The 18,219-nt window shown below is 47.1% G+C and overlaps 2 protein-coding genes across 2 annotated transcripts; one reads left to right on the plus strand and one right to left on the minus strand.

The window, feature by feature from the left end:
* The first annotated feature begins 3,616 nt into the window (after window positions 1-3,616).
* Window positions 3,617-12,567, plus strand: LOC119365234 (mitogen-activated protein kinase kinase kinase YODA-like). Its single transcript, XM_037630846.1, has 13 exons — window positions 3,617-3,921; window positions 4,527-5,227; window positions 5,315-6,055; window positions 7,807-7,894; window positions 8,011-8,073; window positions 8,323-8,483; window positions 8,564-8,639; window positions 8,752-8,811; window positions 8,918-9,028; window positions 9,882-10,118; window positions 10,222-10,313; window positions 11,116-11,818; window positions 12,135-12,567. Exons 2-12 carry the CDS (start codon window positions 4,701-4,703, stop codon window positions 11,627-11,629), a joined length of 2,670 nt encoding a protein of 889 aa, XP_037486743.1. The 5' UTR covers window positions 3,617-3,921; window positions 4,527-4,700; the 3' UTR covers window positions 11,630-11,818; window positions 12,135-12,567.
* Window positions 12,568-13,380: 813 nt separating this feature from the next.
* Window positions 13,381-15,361, minus strand: LOC119365235 (aquaporin PIP1-3/PIP1-4). Its single transcript, XM_037630847.1, has 4 exons — window positions 14,940-15,361; window positions 14,539-14,834; window positions 14,276-14,416; window positions 13,381-13,722 (listed from the first exon to the last, which is right to left on the minus strand). Exons 1-4 carry the CDS (start codon window positions 15,271-15,273, stop codon window positions 13,627-13,629), a joined length of 867 nt encoding a protein of 288 aa, XP_037486744.1. The 5' UTR covers window positions 15,274-15,361; the 3' UTR covers window positions 13,381-13,626.
* Between the last annotated feature and the right edge of the window lie 2,858 nt (window positions 15,362-18,219).

The raw sequence follows: 18,219 nt of genomic DNA on the forward strand, positions 1-18,219 counted from the left end.
TCGAAGATCGAACTCTAAACGGTCAACGCATGAGTGCAAATTATGCACCACATAAGATCTTGTGGTATGATAAGAAATTATCAATTGCACTCTGTGGACTAACCCATACTATGTTTTGTCTATGTTTTTGAGGGTTAGGTGATTCTCATAGGTTTGCATCGAGAGAGAGATTTCAAGTGTCTATGAGAGGATGACATCAAGTGTTGGTGATCATGGTTGATAACGGCAAGTTCAAGATAACCATCACGAGGGATTACATGCTTGAAGCTTGTGGATGATCACATGATGGACAAGTGAAGATGAATACAAAGCAAGGCTTCCCATATTGTGTATGGGGGAGCTACTTGAAGACTTCACCAATGTCTTGCCTTCAACTTTAGCCAAGAAGAAACATCAACATCAAGCTCAAGTGAAAGGCTTGAGTTAGAGGTATTAGTTCCTTTGGTGTTAGTGTTGTGGAGGGATGACCACCGAAGAAACATATACACTCAAGATCGGATTCTCGATAGCTATGTAGTATAGCTCTTTTATGTTTCTTGAGTTATAGGGATCCCGCACTATTAAGAGGGGATCAAAGGGGTTAGTGATAGATTTTCTCAAGTCAACATCTTCTATTTCTACTTCCTCACATCGTATTCCAACATATGCAGATTTCACTCCTATCTAATACAAATACAATATGCCTATACATCTACCAAAGTAAACCCATAGCCAAATAGGTTCCCCAAAGTATATAGTCTTATCTTTCCATACTTTGCACCCTCCATTTTGGTTTATCTTGGGTGGTTCTCTATGTGAGGACATGGAGCTTTTCCATAGCTTCAAAACGAGCCCAAAATCATCAAAGTCGAAGTCCGGATGAGAAAGTTATGCATGTTTTACTTTTGGAGCAGCTGCAGTTTTTGTGTTGGCCAGATGTCCGGGCTTCTCCACGGATGTCCGGCCACTGCTATCCAGAGGGCGTCTGATTTGTGTGAAATCGCCGGATGTCCGGCCCCTGGCCCGGATGTTCGGCCGTAGATGTCCAGAAACCTTACCGAAATGTTGTTTGTATACGCCGGATGTCCGGGCCCCCAAGTTTGGCTAGATGCCCGGGCCCTGTAACCTGTTTTTCTGCATACGTGTGTGCACACTTCACAACGGCCGGATGTCCGGCCCCAGGCCCGGATGTCCGGCCCGGCACAGCCACTTAGACTCCAATGACCATATTTGCACTACCACTATATATATCCCTCTACCCATCTGGTAGAGGGTTGACCACTCCATTCTAAATATCCCGAGAACCCTAAGTGGCTCCCTCTCACTCTTCCACCCCAAATCCTAGATCCCGAAAGCATTTGTGAGAGTTCTTGAGAGGTGTTCCAATCAAAAGATAGATCCACTCCCTCTCCCTCTTGTGACCAAAGCAATTTGTGATTTGAGCAAGTTTTGAGCATTTCCCCTTTGTTCTTGTTACTCTTCGAGGTTGGAAACTCCTAGGAGGTAGGAGTGCTCCGGTGATGAATCAACTTGTGATTTGTCCCCCGAAAAGTTTGTGAAGGTTTGGAGTCCGCCTCAAGGTCTACCACTGGTGGTTGGGAATTGCCTTCATGGTGATATCTCAAGGGAAGAATAGGGCGAGCCTTCGTGGCGTTGGTGTGCCTTCGTGGTAACATCCATCCCTCCAACGGTGACTAGCTTCCCTCAAAGGAAGTGAACATCGGGATACATCCTCGTCTCCGTGTCTTCGGTTAATTCTAACTCTAGCCACTACTTGTGGTTTACTTTGGTCTCTTGACCTTGCATTCACTATATCTTGTTGTCCTCATTATATTGTGTTGGTTACCATATCGTAGAGATTATTTAGGCCAACACTTTATAGTCCACAATTCATACGTGCTACTATTGTTCTATCTTGTGCTTAGTGTGAATTGCTAGCTTGTAACATTCATTTCCATATCTTGTGACATAACTTGTGTAAGCTTGTAGTGCTTACTTGAGTTTGATTGTATCATTCAATTCCATATATTGTGATACAATTTGTGTAAGCTTGTATTGCTTACTTGTGGTTGTGTGTATTATTCCTTTACATATCTTGTGATATACATTGAGTAAGTTTGTGTAACTTACTTGTGCTTACTCATATCCTCATTGTTCTCATCTTATTTATCCTAAGTTGTTGGTGCACTTAGTGAGCCTAGTATATTTAGGATTTGTGCTTGAAAAATATCCGCTTAGTTTATTTCCGCATTAGGATATAGCCAAATCCGTAAAAGATTTTAAAACGCCTATTCACCCCCCTCTAGGCGACATCGTGATCCTTTCAGTTGGGTGGTAGATGATGAGGTGGTCGCTAGGTTTTATGGGCAGTTGTGGTCGGTTCCTCCCACTCCCCATCGTTGTCTTCGTCCCACCTCTTTCTCTTGCGCCATCTACCATAGTCTGGATTATGATTTGCAACATCAAGGGCATTCGATAGGACGATAAACTGCTACAAGGAGTGTTACAGGATTCCAGAGTAAACAATGAGTCACCACACATGTTACACGATCTGCATTACCCGCTGAACATAACATTTACATTGATCTTCATCATGCCCCACGATGGCTTATACAACCGATATCTTCTAGCTATCGAGGATCTTCACTCGGCTCCGAGTTTGCCGATGATGCTCTTTCTTGATCTTGTTTTACACAGTGGACATGCATAGGTTTGATATGAATTGGCCTTTACTTTTCACTATAGGTGCCAACTCCCAATAATGTACATCTCTGATAACAAACACGACCAACCAAGGGAGCTATATGAGCATTTCCCACCAGATTCAACTCTTGCCATACTCGAACACACACTAGACAATGTGACAGGAATCCACATATATATGTTCGCTATCTTTCAATAATATGGCATGCATAGCTGCGATGCAATGGCATGTGCCTTTTGAGAAGTTCCCATATTCCATACACATTTCCAGACCAGGTTGACGGACCACCGACCTTCCCCATTCGATCTCCTACGTCCTTTTCCTAACGGATAGTTTTAGTCCGTATGGTACGCGGATTTCACCGAAAACACTCTCACCTTCACTCGGCACCGTACGCGGTCAGCCCTGAGTACGCGGATTTCACCGAGAACACATCCATTTTGCGCCCCAGTGCGCCATGCCAATCAACCCTCTCGGCAAAAAAGGGGCAGAGCAGTTTTCAGTACCCGATTGATTGGCAAATTATCAGCCACTGCAGCAACTCACCTCGAATTTAAAACTTTCCCAAAGCCACGGGTCAACCGGATCCCAACTCCGTTTCAACACCAAAGTTCCCCGGACGAGCGAGTAGCCTTGCAGTTTGCGGTTGGAAGGCAGAGGGGATCCAGCAGAGATCCCGGCAGGCGAGCCGCGCCGCGCCGATCGCTCGGCGGTTGCCGCTTTGCCAGCGAGTGAAATCGGAGACTCCAGTTCAGTTCTGGCTTCGCTTCCTTCCCAGTTTCCAGTGCTGTGTGTGCAGTGTGATAGACTCACTGACCGTCCCGTGGTCGTACTCCGGCGTACACGGGGCGTCGCAACGTTCGACTGAGGGTGGACTTGTCCTCTGCCCCTTCAAGTGTGCCAGTGCTGGGTGCGGAGCCGGAAAAAAAAATACTCCTAGAAGAAAGAAGCATCGTCCATCTCTTTCCCTTACCTTTGTTCCCTCTTCCTCCCTCCTCCTGCCGACCTGACCCGACCTACCAACCCGCCTCCCCCACCGCGGCAGCTCGGAATCTCCCCTCGCCGTCCGCCCGCCCCACGGCTGCCGCCGCGCCGTGCGTCGCCGCCGCTGCCTCCGCCAAGCACCCCCGGCCGGGCCCCTCACGGCGCGTCGCCGCCGTCCCCCCCTTTCGCTCGTCGGGGCGTCGCGTTCCTGCTGCCTCCGCCCCGTCCGCGGTCCCCGGCCGCCGGTTTCCGAGGTACGAGCTTGTTTCCGCCCATTGATTAGCTGAGCCCCGCCGAGCCTCCGCGATTTCCGGGCGTGCCGGTGCGCGCCATCTAGATCCGCCCCTAAACTGTCAGTTGTCACCCCGACAGCTTCTCACCTAAACGAGGTGGGAACCCGTGTTTCCCCCGCTTTCCATATAGCATTCTGCCGATCGATCGCTCGAAGCGTGCGCACTCACTCTTGTTCCACTTCAAGCGGGGTATTCATGGCAAATGAGGTCACATGCTTGAGCAAGTGTCCGTCCGATGCTGGCAACTAATTAAGAACTTGGTTGGTCCGAAGTAAATGAAAATCAACCGCACATGATGCTGTAGCTCACCATATTCTTGTTCTGCTGTTGAATCACGCAAGCCAACCTAGGAAAACCTGAATGAGATGCAACATATTTTTATCTTGACAAATTTTCTTTTCATCCTTCACTTGCCCTAAGGACTGCTATTGGCACATGGTTAATACTGTTTCGAACTGAATTGCTGGTTTCTTAATACCTGGATATGTGTTAGACTTTAATGTGTATGGAAATGGAAGGAAGTGCTAGCTGGAATCTTACTCCATCTTGGGCTCTTGGTTTTGCAGATATCGTTCCATTGTCGGTCCATCGTGAAAGTCCAGGGTGTTGCATGCCATAACGAGAAAAGCCCGTGCTTACGCTCTCATCTGACTGGCAGAATATGGTAATCGATCAGTTTTGGTAACATTGTGGTGAGTGCGCTGCTGGTTAGATATACCACAGATCCTTCTATATTCGATATGCCATCATGGTGGGGGAAGTCTTCCTCCAAAGATGCAAAGAAAACCACCAAAGAGAACCTCATGGATACATTTCATCGGTTTATAAGTCCAAATGAGCAAAAAGGAAGCACAAAATCAAAACGGAGGTATAGACGTGGCGATGATACAGCTGTTGAAAAGGTCTGCCAGTCTACCACAGTATCGCGCGCAACTTCACCCTCAAAAGAAGTTTCTCGCTGTCAAAGCTTTTCAGCTGATAGGCTACATTCCCAACCACTTCCTGTTCCTGGATCACGTCCTGCAGTCACACGCACTGCTTCTGATGTCACTGAATCAAGGCCCATATTAGAAAAACGTGGCAAACCACCACTGCTTCTGCCACTTCCTAAACCTAACAGGCCTCAGAGAAGGTCAGAAATAGTGATTGCTTCCCTCTCTAGCAACTGCTCTGTTGATAGTGATGACCATGGAGATTCTCAGCTTCCGAGCCCTGTTGGAAATGATGCTGAAAACACAACAAATACTACTTCCAAGAGCAAGTCAAGGTATGCTCCTTATTGTAGTGCATTAATTTTGTGCCTCTTCGTTCAAACTTGCTCTTACATATATTTTTATTCTGCTTGAACCTGAAGTAATGTGCGCAAAGAGCGTCCTGGTGCTATCACCACCAAGAATACCAAGGAGACGGCAAAGACAGCTAATCAATTCCTCAGTAACCATACATTGTCCACATCGCCGAGAGGTATTGCAGCTGATAATCACCAACCTAATCCACAAAATCCTCGGCCGGTAGTCTTGGAGAGTGCTCCGAATAGTTTGATGTCAAGTCCATCTAGAAGTCCGAGAAGAATATGTCCGGATCATATTCCAACTTCAGCCTTTTGGGCAGTGAAGCCTCATACAGATGTTACTTTCCTTGGCTCTGGTCAGTGCTCCAGTCCAGGTTCAGGGCAAACATCTGGGCACAACTCCGTGGGTGGTGATATGCTAGCCCAGCTTTTCTGGCAGCCCAGCAGAGGTAGTCCAGAGTGTTCACCGATTCCTAGCCCAAGAATGACAAGTCCTGGCCCTAGTTCCAGGGTGCACAGTGGAAGTGTTTCTCCGTTGCATCCGAGGTCTGGAGGGATGGCACCTGAATCTCCGACAGGTCGGAATGATGGTGGGAAGAAGAAGCAAACCCACAGATTGCCTCTTCCACCACTGAGCATCTCTAATAATTCATTTTTTCCAAACAAGTCCACGCCAGCTAGTCCTATTTCAGTGCCTCGTAGTCCTGGTCGACCAGAGAATCCACCGAGTCCTGGATCACGATGGAAGAAGGGGAAGCTGATTGGTCGTGGGACATTTGGCCATGTATATGTCGGCTTTAACAGGTATATGTTTTCCTACATATGGAACTTCAAAATTTCATTGTATGACTTACTGTACATATACTTTAAGCATGTTTTAGAGTTTTTCTATGGTGCTTGCGTAACTTGGTTCTATTCTGGTCATCTTGATTTTCAGCAAGTTTTTCGTGTGTATGGACTCTCACAATATCTTGTTTCATTTCATATTGTCTCGTACAATTTTCTGTTATTTCAGAGGTATAGTCATATTTTATGTGGCAGTCACTGCAGCAGCTTGCTATCTTTTCACTTTAAAGACTAGATGTCTAGGGCGTTTACATAAGTTTATGGTGTGACATGCACTGTTTCCAGCGAGGAGCTAAATAATACTACTTCTGTTTGTCAAAGGAGGGCATGACATTTGTTCCGCTAAGACCAAGGAGGGCTTGGGGAAGCAGTTTTGGACCCTTTTACCCATGGTAAAGCACACATTTGAGCAGTTATTAGCCCACAACACGAACACCCTTAATCGTCTCTCTAGCCATGCCACAGTTACTCGGTTTCCTCACGCCCTTGCACTTGCTGCTCCGCGCATGCTCACCCGCCCACGCACTTTGCATACAGAATGTGTGAGCCATTGTGAACCGTGCATTCGCTTCGCTTGGCACATGCAAGGCCATGGAATTTTCCATTTATGCATACATGCGGATTTACTATGAGAGAAGCAAACCGCAATAAACGCAGGCACAGAAGCCGGAGAATTCAGCCGCAGCTTATTTAATTTGGCGTGTCAATAAAGGAGCACGGGCGTGTGACTTGGGGGTATTTTTGGCAGGTTTAACGCTAAATTAGTCTTTCAGGGAATTTTGGCGAATAAAACTCAATGCCTACCTTAAAGGAACGGAGGTAGTAGTAAACAAAATTCATTCAAATCATAACCATATCTACCTTGCCTAAAGTCCGCGCCTAGTGGATATGATTCTTAGGATTGGACATCCCTAGCACTGAAAGTTACCGTTTGCAGAAGAGCAGATGATATTGCTATCTTATGTTAATGGTAGACTCGCTTGTATTCAGACTCATAAGTCATTGAATTCTAGTTACCATATTAACGTGTTAAAGCACGATATGGTAAGGATAAGAGAAGTTAATATTCTTTTTGGGTTACTGAACATAATTGTGACAATTATATAGTTTATGTGGCTTAAATCTTCATCTCTACTGCTATAAAGAAATCAGTTGGTGGGTGATGGTCCTTTCAACTTGGGGTTGTACCAAGTACTACCAACGGTCCAATTTGCCATTCTATGAGTCGCTTCCTTTTTGCGTATGGCACCCCTACTCCCTTTGGCAGCATCTACTAATTCAGAACTTAATTTGAAAGCCATATTTCGACCTGGATGCTTTTGGGATGCTTCTAATAACCAATGAATGGCAAGTGCTCTTCCTTGTTTAGATCCTATTTCAATCGGAACTTTCCGCGTCGATCCTTTTTTATTACGTCTTGTTTTTACTCCTGCTACCAAAGCGTAAGATTAAAATGGAATCGCTCACCACCCACTTAAGTCTGTTTTACAGAAACACCTCGATCTACAATGAATTTCATAGATACTGGAAGGAACGCCCCACCTTAATAAATCAACTAGCCTCACAAACATGTTGTACGCCTTTTTTTATTCACTGGCATCACATAGTTTCCTTGCTAGTACTATATGATGATTGTTTGATTATTTTCAAATCATGCCTTGATTCCTCACAGTCCTTTCCCCCTGTTTTGGTTTCACAATCTATACCAGTGATAGCGGTGAAATGTGTGCTATGAAAGAGGTGACCCTATTCTCGGATGATCCTAAATCAAAGGAAAGTGCAAAGCAGTTGGGGCAGGTATGGTTTTTAAAATGTGCTTCCACCTATACTATGTTACTACCATAGCAGCAAAAAAGATCAGTTTATTTATTATTATTTTCCATTCAGTGTGTCATTTATTCTTTCTTTCTCAGGAAATATCGCTCTTGAGCCGCTTACAACACCCAAATATCGTACGATACTATGGCACAGAAACGGTATAAACTGTTGCCTTCAATTGTTATTTACTTGGTATTCTTTGATTTCTGGTTGGACTGCTATCTTTCCCTGTAAGTTCAGAGGATTATACCTGTAACTGTGTTGTTATCATGTTTGTACCTTTCTCCCTTTTTCATGGGTGGCAAGAGAGTTTATGATAGCTTCTTGGGATTTCATTGAAAGGCTCCTTTATGCAACACTTTTCATTTTTGGGCATGACTTTATACATTATTTATGCCCCAAAACAGGTTGATGACAAACTGTATATATATTTGGAGTTTGTGTCTGGTGGATCTATCCATAAACTTCTACAAGAGTATGGACAGCTTGGTGAACCAGCAATACGCAGCTACACTCAGCAGATACTCTCAGGCTTAGCTTATTTGCATGCGAAGAATACAGTCCATAGGTAGCATTCAGTTTGTTTTGGTTGCATCTATGCATTAGTGGAATTTTGGTGTACTGAAGTCATGCTTACGCAACATGCAGGGATATCAAAGGTGCAAACATACTAGTAGATCCTAGCGGTCGTGTTAAGCTTGCAGACTTTGGAATGGCTAAACATGTAAGTTTTCTGGTCACAAATGGCCTCTCTTATATGGTAATAAATGTATTTTACTAATTATGTTGTATTGATGGTATCTTATTGTTCACCTTTTTGGGGTACCTTCTGCCAGATCAATGGGCAGCAATGTCCTTTCTCATTTAAGGGTAGCCCATATTGGATGGCTCCAGAGGTACTCTTGAAAATATTATGCTCCTACGTTACTTTGTATATTTTCATTTCAGAGTATCTTATTTTCTTTTCTTTTGGTTACAAATTTATACTTAACATGCATGCAGGTTATAAAGAGTTCGAATGGTGGTTGCAATCTTGCGGTTGACATATGGAGTTTAGGATGCACTGTCCTGGAGATGGCTACCGCAAAACCCCCATGGAGCCAGTACGAAGGGGTCAGTATTCTACCACAAAGATGCACTTTATATTTGTTCTATAATATCAGATGGCCAATGTGTGTCGCAAGCTGCATTTCTTACTTCATCTGTGTTCTACACAGGCTGTTAAACTTCAAGAATACCTTTCAAGTTGATTAAACTATGAGTTCAGCTTAAGATTGACTTTCTGCTTCCTGCTATTTGTTTCGGATGACTGCTATTTTGGATTTTTTGAATTTGACGGTGTCCTCGAAGCATTTTTTTTTCAATTTACCTTAGAATGAGCAAGCTGTCTGGAGTGATGTGCATACATGTCAGTGAAATAACCTTTCTCACATAAACTACCAAATACTAGTTCTGTGACAGGTGTAGTATGTTAACCATTTCCTGCACATATTGTCTGGTTTTCGCACCTTCTGCCAGATAACAAGCCATTTCTGTAAAATTATATAGAAAGCATGGAAAATTTGCTGCAGACTGCTTCCTTCCTGAAACTCTGCCAGTTACCTACACAAGTGAACCAGCTACCCGTTTCTGTTACACTGATACTAGGAGATAGGCAAAGAGCTCAGCCTTCAGAGTTTTACCCAACATAACTAATCCTTTAAACTGGGAACATATGACAAAAGATGCTGAAAAAGAAAATAAACTTGGAAAAAAAATATATTTTTGTCCACAACAGATGAATGGATATGACACCTTTATTTTCCTGGGTTGTTTAAGAACTTATGACTGTCTTGACGTGGAAACTCCAAAAACACATTTACTTGCATGTAATTTTATGAAACATTGAGATGATAAGGCTTCCATTTTTGGTTGGTCATGATAAGTAAGTAATCATCAAATATTTCCCCGCTTTTCTCACCAACAGATTGCTGCAATGTTCAAGATTGGAAATAGCAAGGAACTTCCACCAATACCAGATCACCTATCAGAGCAGTGCAAGGACTTCATCAGGAAGTGTCTGCAACGTGATCCTTCTCAACGGCCGACAGCAATGGAGCTTTTGCAACACCCGTTCATACAATATAAAGTCCGACTTGAGAAATCCGTTATGTCTGATCCTTTGGACCATTTGCCCGTGATATCTTGTAGACCGAATTCTAAGGTAACAATACTTCTTTGTAACTGACATATCGGGGAGGACTCGGTGTCTACTTTTGTCATTCTCGTGGTCTTCTCACTTTGCTAGGCTTCTACTGATCTTTTAGGTGGCTGGACATACAACAAATATTTCGTCATTGGGATTGGAGGGTCAGACAATTTACCAGAGAAGGGGTGCAAAATATTCTTCGAAGCATAGGTACACCATTTCCCAAGTTCTGCTTATTTACTTCAGAAACACACACTGTCGTCCAAACGTTTTTGCAGCAAGCCAGTAACCCATAACTAAAGCGTTAGCTATGCAAATTAAAGCCATCCTACCTGGAACTTCTTTGCAGCACCAGACATCATACAGTTTTCTACTGCCAATATCCTAAAAGGCTATAGGTGGCAGGGTCGCACCCTAAATGTCAAAAAAACCACTTCGGTGCACGTGCTCCAGTGAGCACTATATTTTGAATAGTTCCAAAATGGTATTTTGATTAAAAAAACCTGAAAAAAGTTTTACATGTTCATATGGATGTACACTACACATGTGCAAATTTATGTGATGAAATAAGTAACCATGCGAGCCACACAAAAATGACAATTGCGGTTTTGGAAAGATGAACAGGGCATATACTGTTCACTATTTAGAAATCACCATTTTCACATTTTGTGTATACATGCTTACTTATTTCATCACCAAAATTTACACATATGTAATATACATCCATATGAACATGCAGATTGTTTTTGGAAAATTTTGAAACTTTAAAATGTAATTTTTGAACTATTCAAAATAAAGTGCTCCAATGCACCCGTCCTCCAAAAATCCGCTTTCCCTAAATGTGGACTATTCATTAAGCAGGCACCTAGGTGCGCTGGACAGACAGGAGGGGAGCCTAGCGCCCTCCTTTTAGCGCAGTGTCTACAGCTAGCCTCATGCTTACTAGGAAATTGATTTATGGTGGACTTTATTTATCTTTGCATGGCACCTCATATTGTTGTTTACTTTGCAGCGATATCCATATACGGAGCAATATATCATGTCCAGTTTCTCCATGTGGAAGTCCTCTGCTAAGGTCAAGGTCTCCCCAACATACAAATGGCCGAATGTCACCCTCTCCAATTTCAAGCCCCAGAACCCTTTCAGGCACCTCTACTCCCCTGTCTGGTGGTAATGGTGCTATTCCCTTTAATCATTCGAAGCAACCAACCTACAGCAATGAAGGATTTGCAATCGCATCAAGAGGCCCAGATGATCACTTCCCCAACCGGCCTACAGATCGTAACCTTGGGCAATTTGGTCGAGTGCATCAAGTCTCACAGGTGAGTCAGGAGAGGATAGTAACTGAAGCTAACATTCTGAGCCCTCAATTTGGAAAGAGGCTTGGAAACGTTTTTGATCTGCGAGATAGACTGTCGCCTTCTGAACATTTCAGTCGTCCTACCTTGGTGGATCATGTGAAGCCAAATCCTTCACTAGACTTAACAACTTGTTCTCCCCACCTTGGACACAAGCGTGATAACTAATTATCAAGGATAGGCCAAGTGATTTCTTTTGGAGCTTGGTAGGGTAACTGAGTGGTTTTCAGCTGCTTTGGCCATTCAGTCGCTGGAATTGTATCATAATATGACTATGGGAAATATCATTGATTTATTTTGAAGCCAACAACTGTAGATGGATGGAGTCTTTGTTGTCATCCCCACAGATAGACAAAGGTATGTCACAAATCTTACAGTTTTTAGTTGATCGCCTGCGTTCAATTTCTTGAAGCCAGGATCTTTTGCACCTTCAATGTTGTGTGCCACCTTTTCTAGCACTCAACTAAATGCACAACTGGTTTTATTACCATGCTAGCGGCTAAGTGAACATGGCTCAAAATGTTCTCCTGAACTTGTAGAACTATAGAGTTTAATGCACGAAGACGTAAATAAAACCACAATTCCTTTACGTTTTCAAGCATCGCACTTGCTTTCGGGAAACTGAAGCTTGTCTTGACCACAGTTCTTACTAATTTTGCTCTGTACATCGCAGCCCATCCATCCATCACTGTCAGGCGGAACAACTGGGTGTTTGCATACTACTACTACTGGCGTGCTAACAACATGCGTCGAAACGACAAGACTGTATACTAGGAGACTGAAGAAGCCAGAGCAGTTGGCCACCTCCCTGCCTCTACATGTTAATTGCCTTTCTTGGCGTCCTGATGCCATTTGTACAGAAGTAATCTCAAGTAAAAGCCAACCAATATTTTGCACAGGAGAAACAGTTGAGCCAAATTCTTTTTAACAGCTACCCGAGGCTGAAGCGACGGCTGCAAGTCACCATGGAAACTCGTACAAAGAGCATGGTCCCTAATTAAATTAGCTCTCCCGACATGTATAATTTCTCATTCAGATGTACCATGCCCGTCCAGTTGTTCATATTGAATCCGTATATATACAACTTGTCTGCGTTACTGCCGGTAGCTGTATTCCTCCAGGTTCCATATGCGCTCTGCACGTGTTTCGCGGCAAGATGGTGAACGGCCCTGGCATGGAGCCAAGCAGTAAGCCATATGTTCTGCAAACGATGATGGTGCGCTCCGTGTAAAGGTTGTGTGCATCGTCGTGTCTGCTCCTAGTCAGCTCAGTTTGGCACTATGCTACTATGCATTATTATGTCTTGGCATGCCATCCTTCCAGGTCCAGTTGCCTTCCTACCACGGTGACAGAGGCCACGGTTTGTCCTGCCGATCTACCAGCGTCGCTCAGCTCCCAGATCCCGACAGCGTGAGCCCCCTTGGAGCTGGCGCGGTGGCCACCAGGGCTCACAGAGCCGCCGCACACGCACCGGTTGTTTTCAGAATTCACCCTTGCCTGTACGATTTGCTTCGTGTGCCCGCATCTTCCACTTGCACCGGTTGGCATTGGCAACCCGCCGTGTACCGTTCGCGGCTAGACGGCAGAGAAACAACGGCCGGAGCAAGGCGTCTGCCACGGTGTACAGCTTGTCTGCTTGCAGTGTAGCGTTACCACTCTACTTGCTACAGGACCAGAGCGGCAGGCCACGCCACGCCACGCCCCCACGCCGCTAGTTGCCAACCGGCGGTGGCTCCGCTCATCATTGTCCTTTGCCCCCATCACTCTAGCCTGTGACCAAGGGCCTGCCATTGCTTCAGCACGGCCTGACAGGTGGTATAGGCTCCATGCATGGGCGTAGCACGCAGCTGAGCAACGGCTCGAACGAAGAGAGACTTCTCTTTACTCGCGGTGAATGGCAGAAAGACGGGGCACACACATGAATAAACTTGATTGGATTGGATTTGCACACACAACTGAGTACTGATGAGATTACATACAAGTCTGGGTCCAGGTTCAGGTGAATACAGAGCAAGACTAGTACATCAAACTTGGAAGACAAATTGGAATTCCACGGTAGTAACACGGATGATGATGGGAAGAGATAGCCGCCCCATCAGAAATTCAGAACACGCAGCCTGCTCTTCGGTTTGGGCTGGCATCTTCTTTGCAGCAGCAGGAGCGGCTTAGGACTTGGTCTTGAACGGGATCGCTCTGATGACCACCTGGTGGTACACGGCGGCCAGCGCGGCGCCGATGAAGGGGCCGACCCAGAAGATCCACTGCAAACACGAAATATTTGAGGAAATAGTTAGCACTTATAAGCAGAACAATGCTAAATTATTTCCTAGATAATATTAATCTATAATGGACATTCAAGTCACTGTCCTACTAAGAAGGCAGTGGTTGCGTGCTACGCTGAGGCAAGTCTGTATGCATTTCCCTTGAGATCAGAGTAGACTTCCCATATTTGAATAGGAGTAACTAGCAGATGATATAGTACTACCATCAGCTATAACTGCTCAATTATTGCAGCTACTGTCACATCGGTTCACCAGATTAATAAACTTCCCAATTTCACATCGGTTAATTAGGTGTGCAATAGAGAGTAGTTATGCGTCACATCGGTTCACCAGATTAAACTTCTCAATTTCACATACATCAGTTAATTAGGTGTGCGATAGAGAGTAGCTATCCGTCTGCATCAACTTTTCAGTTACTGAATACTACTGCTACCACATGCCTGCAGTTACTACCACTGCAGAAAACAAGCTAGTGCCATGCTTTCAAGTTCAGACAGAGGAAAGGAGGGGTGTTTGGTTTCGGTTCACTCACGTGGTCTGACCAGGCGTGCTCCCTGTTGTAGATGATGGCCGCGCCGAGGCTCCTCGCCGGGTTGATGCCGGTGCCGGTGATGGGGATGGTGGCCAGGTGGACCAGGAACACGGCGAACCCGATGGGCAGCGGGGCGAGGATCTGTCGACGTTCCACAGGCAATAAGTAGTCATTAACTAAGCACAGTAAGGAAATTTGAACATCTTTTTTTACTACTGGCTGTCGACGGGGGAAAGAAGTAGAACGGCGGTGATGGCACTCACGGGAACGTGGGAGTCCCTGGCGTTCCTCTTGGCGTCGGTGGCGGAGAAGACGGTGTAGACGAGGACAAAGGTGCCGATGATCTCGGCGCCGAGGCCGGAGCCCTTGGTGTAGCCGGGCGCCACCACGTTGGCGCCGCCGCCGTTGCCCATGTACAGGCCCTGCTGGAACCCCTTCACCACGCCGGCGCCGCAGATGGCGCCCAGGCACTGCATGATGATGTAGAACACCGCCCTGGTCAGCGACAGCTTCCTCGCCAGGAACAGCCCGAAGGTCACCGCCGGGTTGATGTGCCCGCCTGCATCCATCCATCCCTTACCAGTTAGCAGCTAGCACCACACACAAAAAAGAAGAACATACTGTAGGAAGCAACCAGAAGCAAGCAGAGAGCAAGGAACGGTACCGGAGATGCCGGCGGTGCAGTAGACGAGGGCGAAGATCATGCCGCCGAAGGACCAGGCGATGCCCTGGATGCCGACGGTGGCGCACTTGGAGGTGGCGCCGCTGTAGCCCATCACGGTGAGGATGGTGACGTAGAGGAAGAGGAAGGTGGCCATGAACTCGGCGATGCCGGCGCGGTAGAAGGACCAGGACTTGAGCTCGCCGGGCTCGAACAGCGGCGCCGGCGGGGGCTCCTTGTAGTCCTTGTCCTCGGACCCCTGCGCCGCCGTGCCGATGGGCTGCCGCTCCGAGTACTTGTTCGCTCCGAGCCGCACGTCCTCCTCCTTGCCCTCCATCGCTGCTACCCTCGCCGGAAGGTGGTCGCTGCTCGCCTGAGCTGGAATGGAACAAGATGGCTTTTGTGAGCTTGTGGTGAGGGCCGCACTGGGACTGAAGAGTCTTATAGGGCCAACCGGCGGTTCTGGAAGGAAGGGGTGGAGGACGACGGGTGACGAGGACGGCGGGTGGTGGTGGCCCGGCGTGACAGCGAGGATGAGCGGGCTGGCTTGCTGTTTAGCCTGTTTGTTGCCTAGCTCGCCGCTGCTGCAGCGCTGGTGTTTGTTTGTTTATCCGCTTGTGTTTAACGTTTGAACAAATAAATATTCTTTTCTGAAGCTAAGAAGGAATTATTATTATTTCAGGCTCAGAGAATTGGTGCAACTCCTGCGTGATCAATCAGTGGCCTGCAAATTGCAATTGCTATTGCACCAACTCTCTCAGAACATCAATTAGGCATCAGGTAGACAAATGCTTCTCATATTCAGCATTTTGCTAATCGCAATTCAGTTTCAAGCTAGTGGTGTCTTTCTTTTTGTTTTCGAAAAGGGTTAAGGCTATATATTAAAATTCGCAAGACCTTACAAACACATCCATATAGAAAACAAAACTACAATCAAAGCCTTCGGGCTGCTGAAGTCTTTGGGGCTGAAGTATTCTTCCTCCTGCATCCGTCGATGACGTGTCGTGAGCATACCTCGATGCCCCTCGAGGCCTTCCCTTGTTGGAGCAAACTTTTGGAAACCCAGAAGAGGCCATAAAGTCGTCGATGCGGAATGGGAGACGTCGGCGGCCGCTACCTGTTAGAGAAGAGAGCCGTTGGTGTCAAAAAAAAAATATCATCTCGCTCCCGGGAACCCCCTTCCCCCTCCCTCCGCGCTTTTCACGATAGCGCTTGCTCAACAACCGGTCCTCCCCTCCTCCCCATCTCCTCCCCTTCGTCGTCGTCATCGTAGGGTGTCCGCCGGGCAAAGTTCGTGTGACATTGGCAGTGGCGTGGCTCTGGCCTCGCTCCCCTGCTGGAGATTTAGGCGGCGTGGGAAAGCTGCTCGTGGGGGCATGGGCTTCTGTGGGGCTCCTGGCGACGGGCGCGCATCGATCCGGCGGTTGTTGGGCTGGGAGGCGGCGGTGGCTTGGTCAAGCTTGCTCGAATCTTGATCCCGACGTGTTGTGGATTGCGCAGCCGTTGGTGCTTGTCGATGAGGTGTTCCTGCGACGCGCTGCAGGTGCTAGGGTGTGGCGGTGGCGGTGACTGCGCCCCGACGTCAAGGGACTGGTCTAGGCCGCGGTGATTTTCCAGATCATGGCCGACCGTGTAGGCTTGTCTCACGTAGGTGGCAGTGGCGGTGACTGCGCCCCGACGTCAAGGGAATGGCCTAGGCCGCGGTGATTTTCCAGATCGTGGCCGGCCTGGTAGGCTTGTCTTACGTAGGTGGCGGTGGTCTGGTCCCGACGACTGTAGGACCCGGGTGGTGTGCTGCTGGTGGAAGGTGCGGTGTGGCTGGAAGTCACACGCGTCCCATTGGTCGGCAATTGCGAAGTGTGAGCTTCGGGTGCTCCAGCAGGTGGTGTAGGGTTGTGGTAGCAATCCTTCTTTTCCTGGGTCCGGGCACCGGCGGTGGCTTGGACATAGGGCTTGGGCTTGAGCGGGTCAAATCTTGGCCCATGGAGGGTCGAGGCTGTCGCTCTGGGTAGGAGTTATTGGGCATGGTTCAGGTGGTGTCCGTGGGTGGTGAGGTTTCTCTTCTCGTAGGTGTGGTGGCCGATGGTGGAGGTTGTGACAGCGCTATGCCGACAAACGGATCTACACCATTGGACATGGAAGTGGCGTGAAGCTAGGTCGTCTTGGCCAAGGCCATAGGCCTGCGGTTGGGGCTTGCCCGACAGTGGTCGTCGACAGTTACTGGGTTGTGTCCCACCAGTCCACTGAGACTGACTGGGGATGCAGGCGTGGGCGCCTCCTACCATGGACGCGTTGACTCGGACTCAATGGATGATGTCGGGCAAGGAGTAGTTGGGGGTGCCATTGCTCTTCCTACCGTGGTTGGGGTGTTGTGAAGTGGGAAGGTGGTGATGTCTCAGACCATGGATGCTAGGGCGATGGTCCCGGATGGCGGTCCGCATGGTTGGCTCTCCGGCGGGCGCCATGGCTATGGTGGTGGCTATACCTCTTGGTTGCATGGGTGGCGAGAGGTGTAGTGGCGAGTAGCCCGGGCTCGTTCGCTGCCGTTGGCGGTGGCGATGCCCAATTCTGGATCTGGAGGCTTGTGCTCGCCGCAATTGTCCTAGGTGCCTCGTGTTGACACATGCGAGCCGTTGAGTGAAAACTCCATGCCTTGGCGCCGATGACAGTGACACCCGCGGGTGCCGCTCTCCTCTTGAGGACATTGTTGTGATTCTTCTCTCTGTGTCAGGGTTCCAGGTAAAGACCCTTGTTCGTTTTGGACTCGGCAACGGCGACGCTCAGCGTTGTTTCCCCTCCCGAAGGCGTTATCATGGAACTTAGGTGTCTTAACTTGTAGTGACGATGTATTCAAGCCGTCCCCTGTTTTCCTTTGGTAGCATAGTCGTGTGCGTTTATATTTTTTGTTTGGTTATTCCGGATTTTTCTTTATTAAAATGCTTCTTTACTATCTTGTATGTGTACTTTAATACGTGTTTTTATATATAAAGCGAGGCAATACCCTGTTTGAAGAGAACTGCCAGTGGCCTAACGGTGAAAACAGTTTTGTTACCGTATAAGAAAAGGTTATTTTGTTACAAGACGATTTAACAGCGGAGTAGACGGATGATTAGACATGTATAAACTGAGCGGGTAATTCTTGTGTCGTCGTCGTTGTTGTTGTTTCTGAAAGGCAAGTGAAAGCCTCAGCTTTGTCTGTTGATAGATTTCGTGATCCTGACGATTGCCGTCTCTCACTGTTCTTTTGTTGATGGACGCATGATTCCCTTGTACTATAATTTCA

This window comes from Triticum dicoccoides, chromosome 2B, assembly GCF_002162155.2.
Source record: "Triticum dicoccoides isolate Atlit2015 ecotype Zavitan chromosome 2B, WEW_v2.0, whole genome shotgun sequence".
NCBI classification, from domain to species: Eukaryota; Viridiplantae; Streptophyta; class Magnoliopsida; order Poales; family Poaceae; genus Triticum; species Triticum dicoccoides.

What these genes read in the sequence shown, in the direction of transcription:
- LOC119365234 (XM_037630846.1), top strand. Translation starts at nt 4,701, where the DNA reads ATGCCATCATGGTGGGGGAAGTCTTCCTCCAAAGATGCAAAGAAAACC. An exon ending in CATATTGGATGGCTCCAGAG is followed by an intron (nt 8,812 to 8,917) that starts GTACTCTTGAAA and finishes ACATGCATGCAG; the next exon opens with GTTATAAAGAGTTCGAATGG. An exon ending in AAATATTCTTCGAAGCATAG is followed by an intron (nt 10,314 to 11,115) that starts GTACACCATTTC and finishes TTTACTTTGCAG; the next exon opens with CGATATCCATATACGGAGCA.
- LOC119365235 (XM_037630847.1), bottom strand. Translation starts at nt 15,273, where the DNA reads ATGGAGGGCAAGGAGGAGGACGTGCGGCTCGGAGCGAACAAGTACTCG. An exon ending in CTGCACCGCCGGCATCTCCG is followed by an intron (nt 14,835 to 14,939) that starts GTACCGTTCCTT and finishes GGATGGATGCAG; the next exon opens with GCGGGCACATCAACCCGGCG. An exon ending in CCAGGGACTCCCACGTTCCC is followed by an intron (nt 14,417 to 14,538) that starts GTGAGTGCCATC and finishes GAACGTCGACAG; the next exon opens with ATCCTCGCCCCGCTGCCCAT.